General features: G+C 38.6%; 1 protein-coding gene across 14 annotated transcripts in view; it reads left to right on the top strand.

Moving 5' to 3' along the window:
* Positions 1-23592, top strand: part of UNC80 (unc-80 subunit of NALCN channel complex) — a 243325-nt gene that overhangs the window by 130349 nt on the left and 89384 nt on the right. For 10 of the 14 annotated variants that reach the window (XM_002712440.6, XM_089329902.1, XM_089329901.1 and 7 more), the window contains exons 26-29: positions 103-268; positions 12545-12645; positions 14202-14402; positions 22713-22820. In XM_002712440.6, the coding sequence (XP_002712486.3) occupies positions 103-268; positions 12545-12645; positions 14202-14402; positions 22713-22820 (576 nt within the window). Of the gene's footprint in view, positions 1-102; positions 269-10040; positions 10245-12544; positions 12646-14201; positions 14403-22712; positions 22821-23592 lie in introns of all 14 variants that reach the window. The other 4 variants (XM_002712438.6, XM_051849166.3, XM_008259089.5 and 1 more) reach the window with 1 other exon arrangement.

The following is a 23592-nucleotide window of genomic DNA, read 5'->3' as shown; positions in this document are numbered from 1 at the left end:
TTGGATGCAGTTGCATGTTATTCAAATAGTAGGGAGTTTCTACAAGACCACAGTTGTGCTAGGGTGTTGCAAGCACTTATGCGCTCCTCACTGGCATTGCAGGACTTGGAGAGCTGCCGACTCCGTTTGGATCCTGAGTTGGACAGACACAGATATGAGAGGAAGATAAGCTTTGCTGGGGTGCTGGATGAAAATGAAGACTCAAAAGATTCTCTCCATAGCAGCAGCCACACTCTCAAATCAGATGCAGGTGTTGAGGACAAAAAAGGTATGAAAAAGTAAAGAACTATTTAACATTTCAGGGTTTCTCATAGGATATTTGGTCTGGGATCTAAACTACAAATTGAGTGCCCAGTGTTGTTTCTTTTTGTACTGCCAGTATAGGCTCAATGAGGTAGAAAACCATATTCTTTGGAGGTTGGACTCTGCAGTGAGGCCTGGGTTCTAATTCCCAGCTCAGTGATTCTCAAAATTCACTGAATCTAAGACACTATCAGCTTTAAACAATTATTTTGTTTACCAATGGAAATGGAAAAACAGTTCCAACTTAATTCTTATACAATACTTTCTTGTCACTTAGCTTGTGTTTTATTCTAATTGGAAGAAAACCTTCATACTAAATTAGATTATTATTACTATTATTATTACTATTACTAGGGGACTTCAAAATGTTCATGGAAAATGGAATTAAAAGATAGATTTATTGTGGTGTAAAAGAATTTTCAAATCCATGCAGTTTTGTCATAATATACATTCCCATGAACTTTTTTTTAACTTTTATTTAATGAATATAAATTTCCAAAGTACAGCTTATGGATTACAATAGCTTCCCCCCATAACACCCCTCTACCCACAACCCTCCCTTTCCCGCTCCTTCTTCCCTCCCATTCACATCAAGATTCATTTTCAATTATCTTTATATACAGAAGATCAGTTTAGCATATATTAAGTAAAGGTTTCAACAGTTTGCACCCACACAGAAACACAAAGTGTAAAGTACTGTTTCAGTACTACTTATAGCATTAAATCACAATGTACAGCACATTAAGGACAGAGATCCTACATGAGGAGTAAGTGCACAGTGACTCCTGTTGTACTTAACAATATGACACTCTAATTTATGGCATCAGTAATCACCCTAGGCTCTTGTCATGAAGTGCCAAGGCTATGGAAGCCTTTTGAGTTCACCGACTCTGATCATATTTAGAAAAGGTCGTAGTCAAAGTGGAAGTTCTCTCCTCCCTTCAGAGAAAGGTACCTCCTTATTTGATGACCTGTTCTTTCCACTGGGATCTCACTCGCAGAGGTCTTTCATTTAGGTAATTTTTTTTTTCTGACAGAATGTCTTGGCTTTCCATGCCTAAAATACTCTCATGGGCTCTTCAGCTGGATCCGCATGACTTAAGGGCTGATTCTGAGGCCAGAGTGCTGTTTAGGACATCTGCCATTCTATGAGTCTGCTGTGTATCTCACTTCCCATGTTGGATCGTTCTCTCCCTTTTTTATTCTATCAGTTAGTATTAGCAGACACTAGTCTTGTTTGTGTGATCCCTTTGGCTCTTATTCCTATCATTGTTATCAATGTGAACAGAAATTGATCACTTGGACTAGTGAGATGGCATTGGTACATGCCACCTTGATGGGATTGAATTGGAATCCCCTGGTATGTTTCTAACTCTACCGTTCAGGGCAAGTCAGCTTGAGCATGTCCCAAATTGTACATCTCTTCCCTCTCTTATTCCCACTCTTATATTTAACAGCGATCACTTTTCAGTTAAGTTTCAACACTTAAGAATAACTGTGTATTGATCACAGAATTCAACCAAAAGTATTAAGTAGAACAAACAAAAAAAATACTAAGAGGGATAACATATTAAGTTGTTCATCAACAGAGCAAGGACTGATCAAGTCACCGTTTCTCATAGTGTTCATTTCACTTTAACAGGTTTCCTTTTTGGTGCTCGGTTAGTTGTCACTGATCAGGGAGAACATATGATATTTGTCCCTTTGGGACTGGCTTAACTCACTCAGCATAATGTTTTCCAGATTCCTCCACTTTGTTGCAAATGACCGGATTTCATTGTTTTTTACTGCTATATAGTATTCTATAGAGTACATATCCCATAATTTCTTTATCCAGTCTACTGTTGATGGGCATTTAGGTTGATTCCAGGTCTTAGCTATTGTGAATTGAGCTGCAATAAACATTAAGGTGCAGACCATTTTTTGTTTCCCAATTTAATTTCCTTTGGGTAAATTCCAAGGAGTGGGATGGCTGTGTTGAATGGTAGGGTTATATTCAGGTTTCTGAGGAGTCTCCAGACAGACTTCCATAGTGGCTTTACCAGATTGCATTACCACCAACGATGGGTTAATGTCCCTTTAGCCCACATCCTCGCCAGCATCTGTTGTTGGTAGATTTCTGAATGTAAGCCATTCTCACTGGGGTGAGGTAAAACCTCATTGTGGTTTTGATTTGAATTTCCCTGATTGCTAGTGATCGTGAACATTTTTTCATGTGCCTGATGGCCATTTGGATTTCTTCTTTTGAAAAATGTCTATTGAGGTCCTTGGCCCATCTCTTAAGTGGGTTGTTTGTTTTGTTGTTGTGAAGTTTCTTGATCTCTTTGTAGATTCTGGTTATTAACCCTTTATCTGTTGCATAGTTTGCAAATATTTTTGTTAGGGGTTCTATGAGCTTCCTGTACTAGGATGTCTCTGTCCTTCTCCAAACCTGGGAAATTTTCTGCTAATATCTAACTAAAAAGGCCTTCTAATTCTTTCTCTCTCCATGCCTTCAGGAACTCCTAGAACCCAAATGTTGGGTTTTTTAATAGTATCCTGTAGATTCCCAACAATATTTTTTAGATTTCTAATTTCCTCTTCTTTTCTTTGGTTTGACTGTATACTTTCCTGTTCTCTGTCTTCTAAGTCCAATATTCTCTCTTCTGCTTCTCCCATTCTGTTTTTAAGGCTCTCTAATGTGTTTGTCATTTGATCTATTGAATTCTTCATTTCATTATGATTTCTCGTCACTATCACAGTTTCATGTTCTACTAGTTGTTTTATTTCATTTTGATTCCTCCTTAATATTTCATTTTCACGAGAGAGATTGTCTATCCTGTCCATTAAGGTTTCTGTAGTTCAAGAATTTGTTTTTGAGAACTTCTTAATGTTCTTATCAAGTTTTTGAGATCCGCTTCTTGCATTTCTTCTATCTCATCATCTTCATAATCTTGAGTTGGGGTGTCTTTTTCATGTGGGGGCATCATAGTGTCTTCCTTGTACTTGTTACCTTGGTTTTTACATTTGTTGTTTGGCATTGTGGAGATATTCTTTGGTTTCTTCACTGTGGTGCTTTTTCTCATTATACTGTGACTCTAGATTAAGTGGACTGTCTGCTTTTGATGGATCCTTAGAGGCTGTGATGGGTGTGGCCAGAGAGCTCTGTTTGGTTCTTCAGGGTTAAGGGTGTGCCAAAGGTGACTCACTCAGGTTGTTCTCTTGCTTGCTTGCTCTCTCTCTCTCTCTTTTTTTTTTTTTCTCAGTTGGGAAGTAATTCCACACAGCTGAGTGGGATTGAGGGTAGTTGATGTATGAAATCTGGCCCCTGTAGGTTTTCGTCTGCTCTACCCCTGGGACCACACAGAGTTTATGCAGCCCTCAGTGTGGTCTCAAATTTCTTTGCAGTCTCTCACCGGGTTGCCAAGGTTACCGAGTTTGTGTACTCGGTGAGTTCTCCCCCCACCCCTCAGATTTTCACAGTCTCAGTTCGTTAGCTCCACACTTTCACTAGGTCCTAACCTCCTGTTGTTTCTCCCCACCAGAGTAAGGTTTTTCTGCTTGGCTGATGGCAGGCGCCGCTTTACGTATGTCCAAAATGGTGCCTGTTCTTTGTCTTGCTCGGCTTTGTAAGGTGAGTGGAGAGAGAGGCTAGTGTCTGTGCCAGTTCCCCTTATTTATTTGTTTTTTTCTCTCCTCCAGTCAGCCTGGTGAACTTTCCCCAGAGGGGCTTCAGGCCTCGTTCCCTCTAGGCTCTTTCTGCCTTTCCCCGCCATTGTCTCGGGTTACCAAGGTTTTTGTCTCACTTCCCCTTCCAGCGCTGGCGTGCAGACTCTGCAGCTGGGCTTCCACGCGGTGGGTGACCTTGCTCTCCCCGTAGGTCCTCTGTGTCACATCCACTAGATCCAGAAGAGTTTCCTCTGCAATTTTTTCCTGAGCCTTTTCCTGAGACTACAGTAACTCCACTTTTATTAAACTATCTTTTCCCATACTATCAGTGCACGCCCTCACTATTCCGCCATCTTGGCTCCACCCCCCCCACCCATGACCTTTTTGAAGACCTCTTGTTTTTATCATTATGTGCAGCCAAAAAAAAAAAAAAAAGAAGAAGAAGCAAAAGCATAAATAAAATAACTGGCTAAATTTTTTTCTAAATCATCTTCAATTCATAGTTCAAATTTCTTAATTACTGTTATACTCAGAGTTGTCAGTATTCACGTCATCAGAGTATCAATGATGCATCATCACTTAAATGGACCCACATATAAAGTAGAGCTACTTGTATGGTTATGTAAGCCAACGTGCAAATGTATGAGGCTAGCCTATCTTCAATTCCCTTTCAAGAATGTGGTTAGTACATCAATTTACCACCTCATCCACTTTTTCTCCCCTCACTATCACTGGGCTCCTTGGGTTTAAAAGACATCGGCATCCATGCTGTACATTTTGTGACTGGTGTTTTACATAGTGATGTGGACACAAACAATAAATAATGTATTGTAATACCTATCTGGCCTAAGTAATAATAAAATACCACTAATTGTATAAAAAATCCTAATTTTAGATGTTAAAATGTGAAAATATGCATTTTACAATGGGTGAAATATAGTAACTTACTATATGATCTTGTCTAAGTTACTTAACTTTTCAAGCTGAAGTTTTCTTTTATCTAAAATTGGCTTAATATCAGTTATTGCATTATGGTGCTAAAACTCTAAATAAGATGTTGCAAGTAGAGCTTAAACTTAGTACTTAGCTAATAGTAGGTACATAATAAATAATTATCATTTTAATATCATGAGCATACACATTATAACCAACACAGAAAAATCCCATGAACTAAAGACTGCAAAATTATAAGTTGCTCTCTAGTGAATTCTTTAAACTGCTGACTTCACTATCTGATTTTGATACTTCTTAACTTCTGTTGTCCTTCAATGCTTTTCTAATAAATTTCCATGAAAAGAACATCAGCACATTCATTAAAATTCAAAGATTTTTTTTTTTTTGACAGGCAGAGTGGACAGTGAGAGAGACAGAGACAGAGAGAAAGGTCTTCCTTTTCCATTGGTTCACCCTCCAATGGCCGCCACAGCTGGCGCACTGCAGCTGGCGCACCGTGCTGATCCGAAGCCAGGAGCCAGGTGCTTCCTCCTGGTCTCCCATGGCGTGCAGGGCCAAAGCACTTGGGCCATCCTCCACTGCACTCCCGGGCCATAGCAGAGAGCTGGCCTAGAAGAAGGGCAACCGGGACAGAATCCAGTGCCCCAACTGGAACTAGAACCTGGTGTGCTGGCGCCGCAGGCAGAGGATTAGCCTATTGAGCCGCAGCACTGGCCTCAAAGATGATTTTATACCCTTAGTATTTTCTAATGCCCTACAAACAAGAAGTGATTCAAGAAATGTTGAATTACTTAATGAATGAATGATTCTCAAAAGGAATAGCCCTATAGAAAAAAATTACAAATTATTTAAAATTTTGTAATAAATGCTGGGAAAGTGAATATGTCAAGGTCAGAATGTTGTCAGAATTTAAATAATCAAACATTATATCATATTCTATTGATTTAAGGAAACAGAGTCCATGTTGCAGGAAGAACAAGCCAATTTTTAAACAAGTTCTGAGTTTGAAGAAGTATGAAGTCAATGTATTTTCAAATATTGCAACTTCAGGCTAGACTATTTGCATATGAATAGAGACTTTCATCTTTTAAACATATCCCAAAGAGATTTTAATTTAAAATACAGTCTTGTTTTCCTATTCATAGTTGTTATGCTGATTATTATCTTTAAAGTAGTTGAATAAACATTCATAATACTGACATGGTTAAACATGAACAGAGTAAATTCTATACCATTTGAAAAATAAAACATCTGATTAATTCTTAAAAACACTAATTGCTTGATTATTATTATATAAAATTTCTTTATTTTCAAAAACTGAGACACTTAGTATCTTCTTTCTTACAGAATGGCTATATTAATATATGAAGCTTATTTTTAAAAATTAAGAATGGAGGGGCTGGCACTATGGCACAGCAGGATAAAGCCCTGGCCTGAAGCGCCGGCATCCCATATGGGCGCTGGTTTGAGTCCCGGCAGCTCCTCTTCCAATCCAGCTCTCTGCTGTGGCCTGGGAAAGCGGGAGGATAGCCTGAGTTCTTGGGCCCCTGCACCAGTGTGGGAGACCTGGAGGAAGCTCCTGGCTCCTGGCTTCGGATCGGCACGGCTCCGGCCGTTGTGACCATCTGGGGAGTGAACCAGCAGATAGAAGAGCTCTCTCTCTGTCTCTACCTCTCTCTGTGACTCTGTCTTTCAAATAAATAAAATAAATCTTTTTTAAAAATTAAGAATGGAAAACTGGAACTATAAGTAAAATTAGAATATATCCATAAAATGTCTTTAATCAGTTGGCAAAAATCTTCTCAAATATTCCTAGATTTTCCTTAATCCGTATGACAAGCTGATGTACACTACTTAAGCCAATATGGAAATTGCAATGATAGAAATCCTGTTAATTAAGATAATTAAAATTTTACTTGAGGTTTTATACAATCTATTTTTAAAAAGTGAAAAATGTGAGTTCCTGAAATAAACAACCTGAGGACAATTCCAGTTCTACCAAGGCAGATTAATATGAAATGATCCTTAGAACTAAAACTGTGCATCTAAAATTTCCAAGCAGAGTCTGTGAAATCATTTCACTCATATTTCAGATATAAACTGAGTTGTACTGAATTGATCATTCAGCATCAGCTATTGAGTATCTCCTATATGCCAGGAACTACTATAGCAATAGATTGAAATATTTCCCCACATATATTTTAATTTATATTCTTAAATGGATAATAATTAATAGTTTTCACATAATAATAAATAACATAAAATGCTAGACCTTTAAGTGGAGATAAATATATGAAGTAAAACAAATCAGGATCAGGGATGTAACCTAGAGTGGGTAGGGTTGTAGTCAGCAAAGGCCTCCATAACTGATACTGACCAGAAACCTGTATGATGTGAAGCAAAGTCAGGCAGAGGCAGAGAGAGGTTTCCAACCTGAGCAACAGTGAGAACAGGCTCTGATGTAGGAGTGAACTTGCAGTATTTGAAGGAAGACAAAAAGGCCAATGTGGATGCAGTACAGTAGTTGGAGCAAGAGTGGTAGGGGATAGGTCAGATTAGTAGGCCAAATACAAATTAAGTCTGGTAGATATGGTTAGAAAATTAATTCTAAAGATCAAAGTCGGCAAACTCAAAAGGCTTCCATAGCCTTGGCAACTCATGACTAGAGCCTAGGGAGATTACTGACCCCATAACAAGAGTGTCAAATTGTTAAGTCAACAACAGGAGTCACTGTGTACTTACTCCTCATGTGGGATCTGTCCTTAATGTGTTGTCCAATGTGAAGTAATGCTATAACTAGTACTGAAACAGTATTTTACACTTTGTGTTTCTGTGTGGGTGCAAACTGATGAAATCTTTACTTAATATATACTGAATCGATCTTCTGTATATAAAGAGAATTGAAAATGAATCTTGATGTGAATGGAATGGGAGAGGGAGGGGGAGATGGGAGGGGTGTGAGTGGGAGGGAAGTTAATGGGCGGGGGGGAAGCCATTGTAATCCATAAACTGTACTTTGAAAATTTATATTTACTAAATAAAAGTTAAAAAAAAGTATATTCCACATAAAAAAAGAAAATTAATTCTATATAAGCCCATCAGAGAGTTATTAGTAGGTTTGGCCAGAAAATTGATATAATGTGAGTATTTCTGAATTGTGCCTTTAAAAGTTGACTCGAACTATCAGAGTGGGGATATGGCAGAGCAATTAGGTAATTACATTAATTCAGGGAGGTAGTAAGAGGGCTTTCAAAATTCCATGATGTTTTGAAGTACGGAGCCAACAGGGCCTGCTAATGGGTGTAATGTGTGATGAGAGAAAGAGAAAGAAAGATGTTTTATCCAATTTAAGTGAATCGTTTCGTTTTCATACTAGGTCTCATTGTCATGGAAATGAAGGCTAAAATGCAATGCTGCACAAGTTTAGTTGATGCTTTGCTTGCACAATCCAAATCAAATTGCAACTGCCTTGTCTTATAAATAACCAATGCCATAATTCTTAGCTCTAATTTTTTACTGCTACAGAATGTCTCCATTTATCTTCATGATAGAACAAGTTCTCAAAATTTAAATTTCTTCAGATAACACTGATTTCCATTTGTGGGCTGAGAGGTGTCATAGAATCAGGTGAAGAATGTTAGCACACCCCTTTATAAAAAATGAAGAATTATCTCTCCAATATTTTTTCTCTACTTCCAAAAGCTATGCTGGTTGTCATTAAAAATAATAACTCTATTCTGCTTGAAGCTATTTAGGATTAATCATAAAGTGTCAATAAAGTGAACAAATAATATTGAAAAATAGAGTCCAGTGAATTTTGTGTTATTAAAATAGAGCATTGTGGTTTGTAGTCTTTGTGGGATTTATCCAGTTGTGTTGTAAAAAATTCCATCCAGATGTGGAATTCTATCTAGATATTTTCATGAAGCTCCATGAGACATTTGCTATCTGAGTGCTGATAATTTTAGTCTTTCTCAATTCCAAGAGTAAATTAAAGATTAAATATTCACATTGTTCAAGAAGAATTCTTCTGAGCCCCTTTACAATGTATTTATCTCACATTCTAAAGAGTTATGCATGTTCTATTATAATCACATATTAAAACTGAAACTAAAATGTGAAATTTTGATTGGGATTTTTAAAATATTAATGGCTGTGCCTTAAATAGTAAGAAATCTTGTTCATATCTTAAGAAGGTAAGCTCACAATACTAACCCTTTCTGATAATGGAATGTCTTTATCTCCCCCTTATAAAATCAATGTGTGACCACACTAAATCTTCCAAAGAAAACAAAGAAGGTGTGTATATGACTATGGAAAACAAGAATGCTTTTGATTTTAAAAGCAGATTTCAAGATTAAAACGTGTTTCTTTTTCCCCATCGTATTTTCCTCACTGATGACTCTTTCTTCCAGAACACTAAAGATGACTAATGCATGTTCTTCTTGGTACATGTAGACTGTAAGGTTGGCTCAGGGTGTTGCAACATTTGGACTCACATCTCACCCAGCCTTTTGACTGAGAGGAGGATGCTATGATATCACTAGGTGCCTTGAAACTGGAACCATCCCACACTCAGGCTCACCCAAAGCACCCCAATGAAAACAGATCTTTTAGTGCCTTTGCTGAGGAGCAGAGTGGAACCCAGTGCTGACTGTTGGAGAGAGAAGCACCTCTTGTTTTATTTCTTAATGAGGTATTCCAAAAGGAAGGGGTTTATATAGCACTCACAGAATTCTGTAAGTCCCATTTCAAAAGAAAAGCAAAAGCAAATGGTGTGTGTTTCTATTGCGTCAAACAATCATGTGATGTAACCGTATTAACAGTCCTAGATGATGGCACACTCATGCTTGTGAACCCTAGGCCAGCAAGAGAACAGCTGGTTCCCAGCCCCAGTGAGCTTTGTGTCCAAGAGAGAAGCTGCACCAGCCCTTCCTGGGTGTCCTAGCTTCCTGCCTGCCTAGTAATGCCTGGTGACTGAGGACTCAAGAGAAGCACCTTGTCCAGAAAAGCTGTTCATCCAGCCTCACAGAAAGAAAGGAGGCTGATCAAAGACGAGTCGGGGAGAACTTGGATATAACTCTGACTGGGGGAAACTAAAAGGGAAAAAGCCCTATTTTATTCTTTTAATACAGTTCCCAGCAGGAAGATCAGGATAGGAGGTTCTCGCCTGCTCCAGATTAAAGGAACCCGCAGTTTCCAGGTGAAGAAGGGGGGTTCCTTGTCCAGCATTCGCCGAGTCGGCAGCTTAAAGAGCAGCAAGTTATCACGGCAGGACTCAGAGTCTGAGGCTGAGGAGCTGCAGCTGTCCCAGAGCAGGGACACTGTCACTGACCTAGGTAACATAGAGGAGTGGGGTGTGCAGGGACGTGGGGGGTAGGAAGACAAGGCTCAAGTCCTGAAAGGGCTGAAGTCCATTTTCTTACAAATAACTAGGGCAGAGCCACAGATTAGACAACTCTTTGAGTCTGAAAGCCATACTCCCCTCTACAGCAGAACTGCTCAAACCTTAATGTGCAAACAGGTCACTGGGGAGTCTTGTTAAAAATGCAGATTCCAATTCAGCAGATCTGGGGTGGGGGTCTGGGAGTCTATATTTTTAACAAGCTTCCCAGTGAAGCCAATGCTGCTGACTCCAGGACAGCACTTCGAGCAGTGAGGATATCAAAACATACTTAGGAGAAGAAAACACTGTAATGACAAGGGCAGTTGTTCTAAATCCAGATGTTTGTGTGTTGATTCTTCTGATGAGGATCTTTTAAAAGTCAAATGTAGAAATCTCTTTGGGCACAGCAACCTAAAGGTCCTAGACACTTTAATGTCTCTGTTTAATAGTAAAAGCAACCTAGATATCAGAGAGAAAAGATTGTCTAGATCTGACAGTTAATGATCTCCAGCAAGTCATTTTACTTCTCCAGGATCTGTTTTCTCCAAATTTCCAGTGGAAGCACAGTTGTCCCTCTATATCCATGGAGAATTGGTTCTGAGACACCCCTTACCCCCTCCACACACACAAATTTTAAAATGTGACAGTGCTCAACTGTCTTACATAAAATGCCATAGTATTTGCATAAGACCTATGGACATCCTCTCATATAGTTTAAATTATTCCAGACCACTTATAATACCTAATACAATGTAAATGATATCTAAAGAGTTCTTGTATTGTTTAGGTAAAAATGACAAAAGGAAAAAAGTCAGTACATGTCTAGCACAAATGTAAGTTTTTCCCTGAATTTTTGAACCACAGTTGGTTGAATGCAAGAATGCAGAACCCATGGATACAGAAAGCCAACTGTAATTGTGTTTCCTCCTTTCCTACTCTGTAAAGGGATGCTTTAAAGATAAAGTAAGAGATGATTGTAAAATGTCTAAAACAACTGAGAAGGAGCTCTGTATACAAAACATTAGAATTATAGGTTGTCGTTATAGGATCTAAAAGGATTCCAAATCCCAAAATGTGATAGTCCGAAATGTGGGCCTTGATTAGCAACTTAATTGACAAGAAAAAGATTTGGTAGGCATAAGGATAAAATTAACCAACTGCATAGCACTAACTTCTAGGTAAAAATGGAAGCATATTCTCTTTGCAATTCAGTCTCTGTGTGAGAGGCAAAATAGAAAGTTCTCCCTTCTTAAGTAAGTAGCTTGGGAAGTCAGCAATAAATGTGGATAAATGATTGATTGAGTCTACTAAAAAGAAGCTGGATATAGCCAGTCAAAGAAAGTTTAAAATAGAAAGTGTTTCTATATCCACCCACCTTTGTATTTCAAAATAGCTAATTTATGCATTACTTAAGATTCGGCTAATTTTTAAGGAGATAATAGGGGGGGAAAAGCTAGTGCTTTCTTTTAACAAAAGGTCTAAATTTATAACTTTATCATGTTTTAATTTGTATTTAAATAACTTCTTTGGATTGGTTGATTTATCCTGACCAGTTAAGCTAAAATAGATAGTCTAGAGACACTGTTTTGTCATTAAAAAATCCATTAAAGCTTTTATATTTGAGGGCAAAGCTTTGTTGTGCAGTTCACTAAGTAATGAGTTTCTAAGAGATTCCTCCTTTACTCTTTCTCACAAAGAGCAGTTTAAACACAGGGTTACTCTAAATTAAACTTAATTGCTTCCAAACTCCCTTAGTTTTTTTTTAAGGTACCTGCCAATCTATGGGAGAGCTCTGATACCAAAGCCCATTGGCTAGGATAATGACACTCTGCAGTCACAGCAGCAATGGAGGCAGCAGCACATGGTGAGGCCACTGCGGGTTGGTTGTTCTCTACGTAACTGCACCTGCAAGGTCTGATCAATCTTGAATGGATTTGGGCACGTTCAGTCAATAACTGGCTCATCTCAGCAATTCAAGGACTTGACTCTGTTTCTTGTTTTTCTGCTCCCATCTCTCAAAATGGAAGCCACCATAACAGAGATCATAAATGTCTTTGAAATTGCCAGTTCAGCTGGTGGTGAAGGGAACAGTTCCTATTAATATTCCTCCAACAAAGTCAGTGCTATGCCCTGTAGTCCACTGGGCCATGGTAGTCTGCCCTAGGATTCAAAAGCATGGACAGCTGTACCTTACCAATATGCTCTCCAGGGGGACCAAACATTGAAGTATTTCTTGATATTTTTCTTTTGAAGAAGGGAGTCCTTGGAGTGCAAGTGAGCCCAGCATTGAGCCAGAGGGAATGAGTAATGCCGGCACAGAGGAAAATTACCACAGGAACATGTCATGGCTTCATGTAAGTAAAAATCGGAGAAAAGAGCCCTGAGACCAATTTCTGCTGGGCTTGGGAACTTCTATGGATGACAGACAATACTAATACCTTCAGTCCAACTTAGCCTCCAAGACAGCCAAGGCTTAGATTCTAGCTGAATCTCTCAACACTTACTAAGATTGGTATTCTGCTGGATTGTATGCCTTTTAAGGTTAAGTAAAACCAAAGGTCTTTTATGAATGGCTCATGAGTCACCTTAAGTCAATGAAAACCATGTCAGAACAGGCCAAGTTGGTCGTCAAGACATCCTGAGTGACACAAGTTGGGCATCACAATTAATTTTCTGCTGGTAACCATGAATAATGGGAGCAGAGTCAAGATGTTGGTCTTGAGTCTCTGTTAAGCCAAGTTGTAGAGCAGGATAAAAAAAATTCTAAGATGGAATAGTCACACCTCAAAGTACTATCTCAAGGGTCAGGCAGGAGAGACTCCCAAAGAGATTGTGGGCATAGGTTGGAGTTGAGCTGGCTAAGAAGAACGAAGTGATTAATTAAGGAAACATAACCTCATATGTTACAATTAGGAGAATACTCGTAGTGTTATTATTGGTTATAGACATGGATGGTTACCATCCACTTTAATTTTATTATTTTAAATATTTATTTATTTGAAAGGCAGGATGTCAGATAGTGAGCGAGAGAGAGAAAGATCCCTTCCATCTGTTGGTTCACTCCCCAGTTGTCAACAATGGTCATGGCTGGTCCAGTCAAAAGCCAGAAGCCTGGAGCTCCAACCAGATATCCCATATGGGTGGCAGAGGCCCAAGTAGTTAGCCTTCTTCTACTGCCTTCCCAAGTACATTAGCTGGGAACTAGATCTGAAGTGGAAAATTTGGGACTCAAACTGGCCCTCAGATATGGGATGCTGGTATTGCAAGTATGGCCTTATGCAGCTGCACTACAACATCAGCCCCCATTTTAATTTTAATCTAACTTCCTGGCAGAGTCAGACAAAGACTAGCTAGAGCGTGATGCTCCTCAGAGTATATGATGCTGTTTCTCACTGTGGAAATGGTCCACAGAATTGGTTGATTTTGAGACTCTGAAACATATATATATGTATACACACACACACACATATATATATATATATATATATATTTTTTAAGTAAACTGTCTAGGGAAGTAGGCTCTTTAAAGAAACTCAGTCTGAATACGGAGTGGTGATTAGGAGGCTGGAAAGGATAGGGGGTGCGGGGGAGGTGCAACAAGACAAAAGCTAGAATAAAAGTCAGAACCAGGGACAGAAAACAGTTTGTAGTGTGTTGAAATAAGGCTCTTCAAGTTCTTTTTGAAGGTTATTGGCCAGAGTGAGAGATGTAAAAATTCTTTCAAGAACAAAAGGCCAAGTGGGCAAAAAGACTTGTAATTGTTTATTCAACTGTGGGGATTATTGAATCATGGTGGTGTCAGGGCCCTTCAAGGAAAGCTGACATTCTGATTTTCCATCATTGGACCTACATAAGTGTTCAGTTTGTTCCTTGGTTGCTTGGCTGCATCTCAAGGTTGTTTGTATTCCAGGTTATGATCTTGCTGTGCAATCAGCAAAGCTTCATCTGCACTCATATTGACTACTGCCACCCACACTGCTACCTTCACCACAGCCGCTCCTGTGCCCGGTTGGTGAGGGCAATCAAATTGCTCTATGGAGATAGCGTGGATTCCCTCCGGGAGAGCAGCAGTATCAGTAATGTGGCATTCCGGGGGAAGAAACAAAAAGAGGTGAGTGAATGATCATTGGATATTATGTCAGTGAGAGGAAAAATGATGTCCTAACAATATTTTCTCTGGAAATAAACAGTTGCACATGAGTGCAGTTGTGTACACTGGGCTACAAGTCTATGTGGTTCTGAACAAAGTTAGATGGGTGGAAGAAGAAGTTTGCTTTTTGTCAGTGTCCATGAGTAAAATAAAATTTTCCACATTGTATCCTATTCCCATGAATAGATAGGAACTCAGGGAGATGTTAGTGATGAATACTGTGTTACTGTGTTTCACATCCTAATCCCTGGAACCTGTGACTATGTTACCCAACATGGCAGATGAGATTAAGGATATTAGATGAGGAGATTATCCTGGGTCATCCAGACAGATTCACTGTAATTATAAGGGTCCTTATAAGTGAGAACAGGCACCAGGAGAATCAAAGGCAAAGAAGGAAGCATGATGACAGAAGCAGAGTCAGAGTGATGCACGGCCATGAGCCAAGGAAGTGTGGTGGCCTCTGGAAAAGATATTATAGGGTATTATCCCCTAGAGCTGTAAGGAACACAGCCATGCCAATTCATGACAGACTTCTGACTCCCAGTACTGTAAAGTCATAAATTTGTGGGAGGGTTTAAAGATTTACTTATTTATTCAAAAGAGCTACAGAAAGAGAAGAGAGGTAAGAGAGTGAGAGATAAACCTTCTATACACTGGTTTACTTCCCAAATGGCAGCAAAAACCAGCGCTGGGCTAAGCCAACACCAGGAGCCAAGAACTCCACCCAGGTCTCCACCAGGAGTCCAAGCACTTGGACCATCTTCTGCTGCCTTACTTGCATTAGGAGGAAGTTGGATCAAAAGTTGAGCAGCTGGGACTTAAGAACTGGCATTCCTAAAAGGGATGCTGCCATCACACACAGCAGCTTAACCTGCTATGCCAGTATGCCAGCCACAATGTTGTGATCACTTGTTACAACATCAATGGGAAATTAATACAGTTATGTATGACGAATTAAGCAATAAATGGCCCAACTGTTTACAACTAACACAGTGATAGAGACCAAAAAGGAAAGACCTTCCAGAAACTATCAGTAAGCATTCAGCTGCTTTTTTTCTGACAATGCCTTGAGCAGCTGAGCTGGCAGAAGCGCCAACTGTAACCAAGGCTGCTGTACTGCTGCTGCTGGCGAGGCCCTGAATTACCCACCTGCCCTGAATAGGCAGAACAGCCCAAAAACATCACTGAACGCTGCAGGCCAGCCCTGCAGCTGCTTTCCCAAGTGGTGACAGAGAGATTTTTACACAGCACCTATTCATTTCAACAAGCCCTCTTGATGTACTTGTTGTTGGCAAATGTTTGGACAGGTCTGTGAGAAATAACTAAGTAGGAGCGGATGATCTTTCTACTAAGGAGTTGGTAAGCCAGGTTTGGCTGGGGGTGACAATATTATACACATCACACAACTAAGGAAGATACACATGTTGTTAGTGGAGTAACAACAGAAATGCACAGTTTGGTTGTATAGTGATTTGTAGTGCTTCAACTCTCACGAAGGGATTTTTGTTACAATTTTTATTATAAAAGCAATATATTTCCATCAAAAATATTTTGGATAATGCAAGACATCCCAAAGACAAAAAAGGTATCCTCCAAGTGTGCTACTTAACCTTCTAGGTTATGATTTTGAGTATTTTTTTCTAAAGATATGTGTGAAGGTATAAATTAGGCACTTTCACAAGGTGTTTTTTGATTCTTTATTTTATTATATTTTTTTTTATTTGACAGATAGAGTTAGACAGTGAGAGAGAAATACAGAAAGGTCTTCCTTCTGTTGGTTTACCCCCCACCCAAATGACCACTGTGGCCGGCGCTTCGCTGATCCAAAGCCAGGAGCCAGGTGCTTCCTACTGGTCTCCCATGCAGGTTCAGGGGCCCAAGCACTTGGGTCATCCTCCACTGCCTTCCCGGGCCACAGCAGAGAGCTGGACTGGAAGCAGAGCAACCAGGACTAGAACCGGCGCCCATATGGGATGCCAGCTTCACAGGCAGAGAATTAGCCTTCTGTGCCATGGTGGCAGACCCTGGGCTTTAAAAAAAAAACTATATCTTATGTCATTCAACCTTTTCAAACTCTGAGACTAAAAGTGGGAACTAGATCAATGTGGGTTACAACTAAACTGTATGAACTACTAAATGATGACATAAAAATTTAAAAATCCATATGTTTGTGTGTATGCATGTATGTTTAAATTTCTATAACTATTTCAAATATAAATGACACTACATACAAAGAAAACATTTCTATTTGGTAAATGCTGTCTTCATATACAAAACCCACTTAGCTTTAGGAGAAGGCTATATATGCTAAAAGTTATGGAAAAGTGTGAGCCTAATTTAATGTTCATTTTTCTCCATAACATTGCAAAACTTCTTGCTTCTATGTCTTTGCTCAAACTACACTTTTGCCTCTAACCTGTGAATGGCCAAACCCAAACATCCTTTAAGAATCCACTGAGGGAAAGAACAGGTCTTCAAAGAAGGAGGTACCTTTCTCTGAAGGGAGGAGAGAGCCTCCACTTTGACTATGACCTTGTCTAAACAAGATAAGAATCGGAGAACTCAGAGGGCTTCCATAGCCTTGGAAACTCATGACTGGAGCATAGGGAGATTACTGATGCCATAGACAGGAGTGTCAATTGGTAAAGTCAACAACAGGAGTCACTGTGCACTTACTCCTCATGTAGGATCTCTGTCCTTAATGTGCTGTGCATTGAGATTTAACGCTATAACGAGTACTCAAACAATATATTTCACTTTGTGTTTCTATGGGGGGTGCAAACTGTTGAAATCTTTACTTAATGCATACTAAACTGATCCTCTGTAAAAAAAAAAAAAATTATCAACTCCCAACTTGACTCTCACTGGGATTAAACATGACAATAGGTCTGATCTGATTTCATCATCATTTAAAAAAAATCATCTATTATTCTTCACTTTATGTTTCTGTGTGGGAGCAAACTGTTGAAATCCTTACTTAATGTATACTAAGCTGATCTTCTGTATATTAAGATAATCGAAAATTAATCTTGATGTGAATGGAAGGGGAGAGGGAGTGGGAAAGGGGAGGGCTGTGGGTGGGAGGGACGGTATGGGGAGGAAGCCATTGTAATCCATAAATCGTACTTTGGAAATTTATATTCATTAAATAAAAGTTAAAAAAAAAAAAAAGAATCCACTGAGATACAATCTCCTCCCTAAACTTTTCACGATCCACCTAGTGTTAAGCATAAAGCATACTGTAGACAGATTGTAAACATAGTGTCCTCCCTCCCTTCCTTTCTCCCTCCCCGCTTTCCTTCATCATGTAAGTTTAAAGGCATTTTACTTATGCTTTTCTCATTCTATATTCAATATTTCATCCATCTATCTATACATCCACTCATCTATTAAAAAAATTAAGTAACCTATGGACTACCTGGAGCCCATACTTTGGATTGGACATAATACTGGGCAAGAGAGATACAGGCCCTGTTCTCACATGACACATGTGGTCTAGTCTGAGCGGCAGACGTGAATCAAGTAAACTTCCCAAGTCGATGTAGAATTGCAGCAGCATTGAGTCCAACAAAGGAGAAACCTGCTGTGCTGAAACAACTTATGAACAAGGCTTTGAACTTCAGTAAATAAAAGACAGCTTTTCCAATAAAGTGACAGTTGAGCCCTGACTAAAGTATATGTGCATGATAATTAGACTCAGAAACTCCCAATCAGATAGAAGAGTTGAGTATGAAGGACCATGGCTGGAGCACATGGGATTTTGACACATTGTGAGGTTGCACAAGCAAATAGAGATAAGACCATGGAGGACCACAGGAAGGCTTTTATTCTATCCTAGGAGTAGTGCCAAACATCCTCTGTCACTTATTTAAAAATTCTGTGAGAAGTGAAGAAGTCCACACAGTTTGTATCTTGAATGATACCATAACAGAGTACTCACTTACAGTGCAAGAACAGTAAGCATTGTGTGTAATTGTAGTTCTAGGGTGTATCATGAGTGTTCACCTCAGGTTCAACCAGGACAATGGAGTGAAGTAACAGAAAAGGCTTCTCAACTTTCTACTGTCTCTCATGTTTCTGAAGGGAAATAAAGCATAGTGAATGTCTTCCAACCTTAACACATCAAAGTCAGTCATTCAGGTGGTGAACTAAAACCAAGGACTGTGTCCACTTTAGCAAACATTTTATTATTGAAATGTTAGCCTTCCTGCTGAAGCTCTTCATTTTCTCTCATGATATTTTCCATTTGCTTGTTTTGAATCTGTCACATAAATAAATAATACCCAACATATCCAGTGCCAAAGTTAAAACCATGTAGGCAGTAAATCAAGAGTAAAAGCATCTTTCTGATTAGAATCAAGTGTTAACTTAAATTGGTATTTCATTTCTGTTTCCTTTTTAATTGTTTTTATGGCAGAATATATTTGTGGCAGCTAGTACATTTTGTAACCCATCTAACTCTAACCAACCTGTTAATCCACATTTCAGTTCTCAAGAACTCACTGTACATTCTGTTAGTCTATTTTAGTTCCTTATAAACTTCAGGGATTTTTGAAATACATAAACTCTCATGCTATTTGTATATATCACCTTCTCCAAACAATTAAAGTTTTCCTCAATGGCTGTGCCTTGTCCAATTATACGTTTTATACAGAGCAAATATTCAATTAGTGCTTGTTGCTGAAAAAGGGAACCAGTAAAACATTTTTTCTTTCTTCAAAAAAGGGAATGGAGAGTGAATGTTGATATATTCCCCCAAAACAAAAGGCACAGTGTGGGTAAATTTTATGAAGCCAATGAAAACAGAATTTCCTGAAAAACTCTTGTTTTTATAAAGCTATCTATAGACAACAGGATTGTGATTTCAAGATCAGACTCTGTATCTTGATATAATAAACCATAATGAATGACTTTCCTCCACAATATATTTAGTTCATGTGTCAAAGATACGTGGGCACAAAGAGCCTCAATTGCCTTTTAGGAAATATTGTACTTTTGGTGCCATCATTTTCTTCCAGAAATGGGAGGCAAGCCCTTTCTCAAAGAGCCCAGTAGACTGACTTCAAGTTTCCCCAATTGTAAACACTTTGTTGTTTCCAAAATGAAGCATCCTTTACAGCATGTATCTTTGTATTTGCACATATCAGGTTTCCATTGATTTGCTTGTTAATCATGAATATTTCCAGAAAGGAACATACACTTCCCAGAAAGGCAAGCATCATGGATGTCTTGCTCCTTAACATATTGCCAGAAATTAGCTCAGTTTCTGACATGTGTCTAACAATAAATATTCTTGAATTATTTAAATGACTAAATGAATTTTTCATTTGAAATACTTATTATTCCTCCCCTAGTCAATTTTTGTTGCAGTGAATAGAAACACATTCAGACTTGTTCAAATAATTAGGAGTTTCTTCAGAGAATGTGACAGTACCACATGAAACCATGCACAGAAAGAGAACATAACCAAGCTTTAAGGGAACAAGAAGCAATGCTGTTGTCTATCTCAGGGGGTGGAGGGAGGATATGGTCTCTTAGCTCTGTTTATTTCTGCAACATCCCCATCTCCTCACTCATATCTGTCCTTTGAATGGCTAATGTGACATCATTATTTCTCAGCCCCAAGCAACCTTCACTCAGTAATTCAGACTCTATGTCCCTCAATTCCCCAGGACAGAAATCTGATAGAGACAGTTCTTGCACTTTTTCAGCCAAACACGCCAAACAATAAATCCTTAACCAATTAGTTTTGCATTGAAAATCTAATTGATAGTGATCAGGATAAGGAGAGAAGTCACAGAGTTAACTATGATGGCTTTCTCTGAGACGTGTACTCATCCATAAAAGAAAAAAAAAAAAAACAGTAGTCCAAGTTCTATATCATCCCATAGCAAGCATTGCTGACTATTACTGAGGCAGCTGTGTAACTGCCTCCCATTGACTACTGCTCCCTCTGGTGGAATCACCTCAACAATGGTTGATGTCCTCCATTAGTGATAAATTCTATCCTTTGAAATTGGATCGCTAGTCTTGAGTTTCTCAACAGGCCTGCTAGATATACAATTTAAACAAGTATGTACATCTTGCAGTCCAGTGGAATCTCTAACTCATCAAAGAACCACTATTAGATGCCTTTAGAACTAGCCTCATACCTTATCCAAGCCCTAGATCTCTTCTAGCCAAGCTTTACAATCAAGTTGCCAAAGCAAAAACACCTAATTACAGTTTTGTTAGTCAGTCAGGGGTCACCTCAGTAGAGAGAATTTAGAGTCATTACATGGTATACCCAAGGAGCCGTCACACATGGACTCCTCTCTGATATCTTCCAAATCTGATCAAGTCATTAAACGAAAGTAAAAGCTCTTCCAACTCTCTTCCCTTTCCACTAAAACCAGTACCCCAGTTATCATGAGGCCAGCAGAAAATGTAAGTAACACACCAGGACTTTAAATATTTGATATGTAATTGGACTTAACATCTTCTGTTCCCAGTAGGCAGAATTAAATACAATCTTAGATTTCCTAGAGTAACATAAATGTCCATGATTTTTTAACTAAGCTGAGTATTTTCCTAATTAATACTATTATAATGTAACCAGGGAGTATTGTTCAAAACTATCCCTGAAAAAGATAAAATATTCAGCCAAAAGATAAAGGGATGAAATATGTTCAAATTTTAAAAATTATAATTAAGAATGATTTTGTTTGCCAGGCAAAATGTACACTATAAGATAATAGTGAAATCAATTGTTTAAAATTGTGTGTCAGTATTGCATCATCATTGTTGTGCTAAGATTCACAGGAGGAAATGACTAAAATGAATCAAATAATGGTTACCATTGGGTTGGATATTAAAGGGATTATTGTTTTCTTTGTAGTTTTTCTGTCTTTTTCAGATATTCCACATTGTGCATGTATTGTTTTATAAATAGAATAAACATAGAGAAATATCAATGTTTAAATATCTTGACTCTTATTGAAAAGAATTTAGATATAACCTTATGTTAGTATGGAAAACTAATGTTATATGTGATTTTATAACTGTTTTCAAATTATATAACATAGGCAAAATACTATATGGTATATATTGCTTTAGAAATGCAATCTAATCTTTCTCCCCCAAATTATATGTTATCACAAGTATGCACTTGCCATGTTTTTCTTTCCTTTATAAAACACACCAAGAGTTCACATTCGCATATTTCCAAGTAGATTCCTTTAAAAAGCTGATTCCATACCAGTCACATAACAGATGTATTATCTTAGGGCTTTTTGTCAGAGTTTCAAAAGACTTTCTTGGAACATGCATATTCTTTTAGATTTTCCTTTTCTTTAAAAGTATCTCTGTTTATAACACTGTGAGCTCTGTCCTGAAATTCTTAAGGAGTTCAGTGTTTCCCCTTGCCATTGAGGGAGAAAGTGTTTCATTGACATGGCACTGGAAACACAAATGGGCATTTATTCTGTCTGAGGAGAAGGATTGCTCAGGCTGGACTCCAAAGATGAGAAGAATCAGTATTCAGGGTAAATAAACAAAAGTCGTTTGCCCTTAGGGCTGGTCCTCCCAGCTGCTCTGCTCACTCCAGTCCTTGGCATTCAAGACTCATCTGTGATTATGCAGATGACTCAGGTCTATTCTGGACCCCAAAGGAGGAGGCAACTTGAGAAAACAATCACTACCTCCTGTAAACAAGTATTTTGTTTTTAAAGAAAACGTTTTATCTGTACAACTCAGGTATGGATGCTGCATGCTATGAACTAGAACTTCCTTGAAGAGGAACTTAAACCTTTCACTTCCTAACTGTTTTCTGTGAAATATTTTCTTTCTTTCATTACCAAATGACTGACCTTATAGAATCCAACTCCATAAAAGAACTATTGCATAGAGTGGATTTTATCTGACTTAATATTTTAAAGGTTTGTGTTTTTAACTCTTGATTGAATATAATTAGCCCTAAAAGGCAGCCAGGAGATCCTATCCTTTCCTTATTTTGCTAATAACTATCTTTGCAAGTTGATTAAATTATTCCACCTATCTAGATCCTTGTATTCTCAAAAATAAAAGAAGATGTTGCTAAACATCTATAAGATCCCTTTTCATTTCAAAACCGCTTTTACAAAACTCAAAAAATGTGAGCCCACAAAAAAATAAGGTTAAATCATCTCTTTCATTAGAAAATGGTTGTTTGAAGGATCTGAGGGATGATGTGGCAATGTTGATGTTGGAGAAAGCACACACTATTCATCACATATCTCGCATTCTTTTCAGTGCTCAGATAAATCATGTCTGAGAACACCTTCTCTGAAGAAAAGAGTTTCAGATGCCAATCTGGAAGGGAAAAAGGACTCCGGAATGTTGAAGTACATCAGACTTCAGGTACTGGCACCTAGATCTGAAGCACTCGTGGAGCATTAAAAGGGAAGGGGCTGTATAGACAACCTATGGACTAGTGCTGGAGTCTTACAATGTCATCAGGCACAGTGTTGGCAAGTAGGCCTCATTCATTGGTGAACAAGAGTGATACCAAGTGTGCGAGGAGAAAAGGTTCCCTCTTGTGAGACAAGCAGCTTCCATAGACAAGGCTTGGGGACTTTGGCTGAAACTGCACCTCTGCCCACTCTCCCTCCTCCACGGTCGTGGTGATGTCCATAGGTTTTGGAATCAGGCAACCTAGGCTTGCGTCCAGTGTCTTCTGTGTTGGTTCTTGGACCTTGGACAAGTTATCTAATTTATTTGGGTCATAGTCACCTCATCTACAAAAAGAATTACAACACTTGGACTTATCTCAAAAGTGTACTGCATGGATTAAATAGAATAGTACATTTATCTACTATGCCAGCATGACACATTGTTTGTTGCTATTACAACCTAAGCTCTAAATCATAATTACCTTTCCCCAGAAAAGCTTTTTTCATATTTTTCCGAAATGTTTTTAAAATTATGAACTTGTCCAGAACCTATATTCATCACCTAAATTATCTAAAATAATGGGTTCCGTAGGATTCTGTGAGCCAATCTGAGGCCACTAGCACAATGTATAATGTTGCTTCCAAAGGAAATATCATCCAAGTTTACTTTGGCTTCAAAAACTTTCTAACTGGACTCTTTCCCAAATTAGATACTGCTTATCATTTTCAAGGAAATTTAC

This window comes from Oryctolagus cuniculus, chromosome 3 (assembly GCF_051225735.1).
Source record: "Oryctolagus cuniculus isolate XC-2025 breed Fujian yellow rabbit chromosome 3, ASM5122573v1, whole genome shotgun sequence".
NCBI classification, from domain to species: domain Eukaryota; kingdom Metazoa; phylum Chordata; class Mammalia; order Lagomorpha; family Leporidae; genus Oryctolagus; species Oryctolagus cuniculus.
This window is presented reverse-complemented; position numbering and strand designations above follow the sequence as displayed.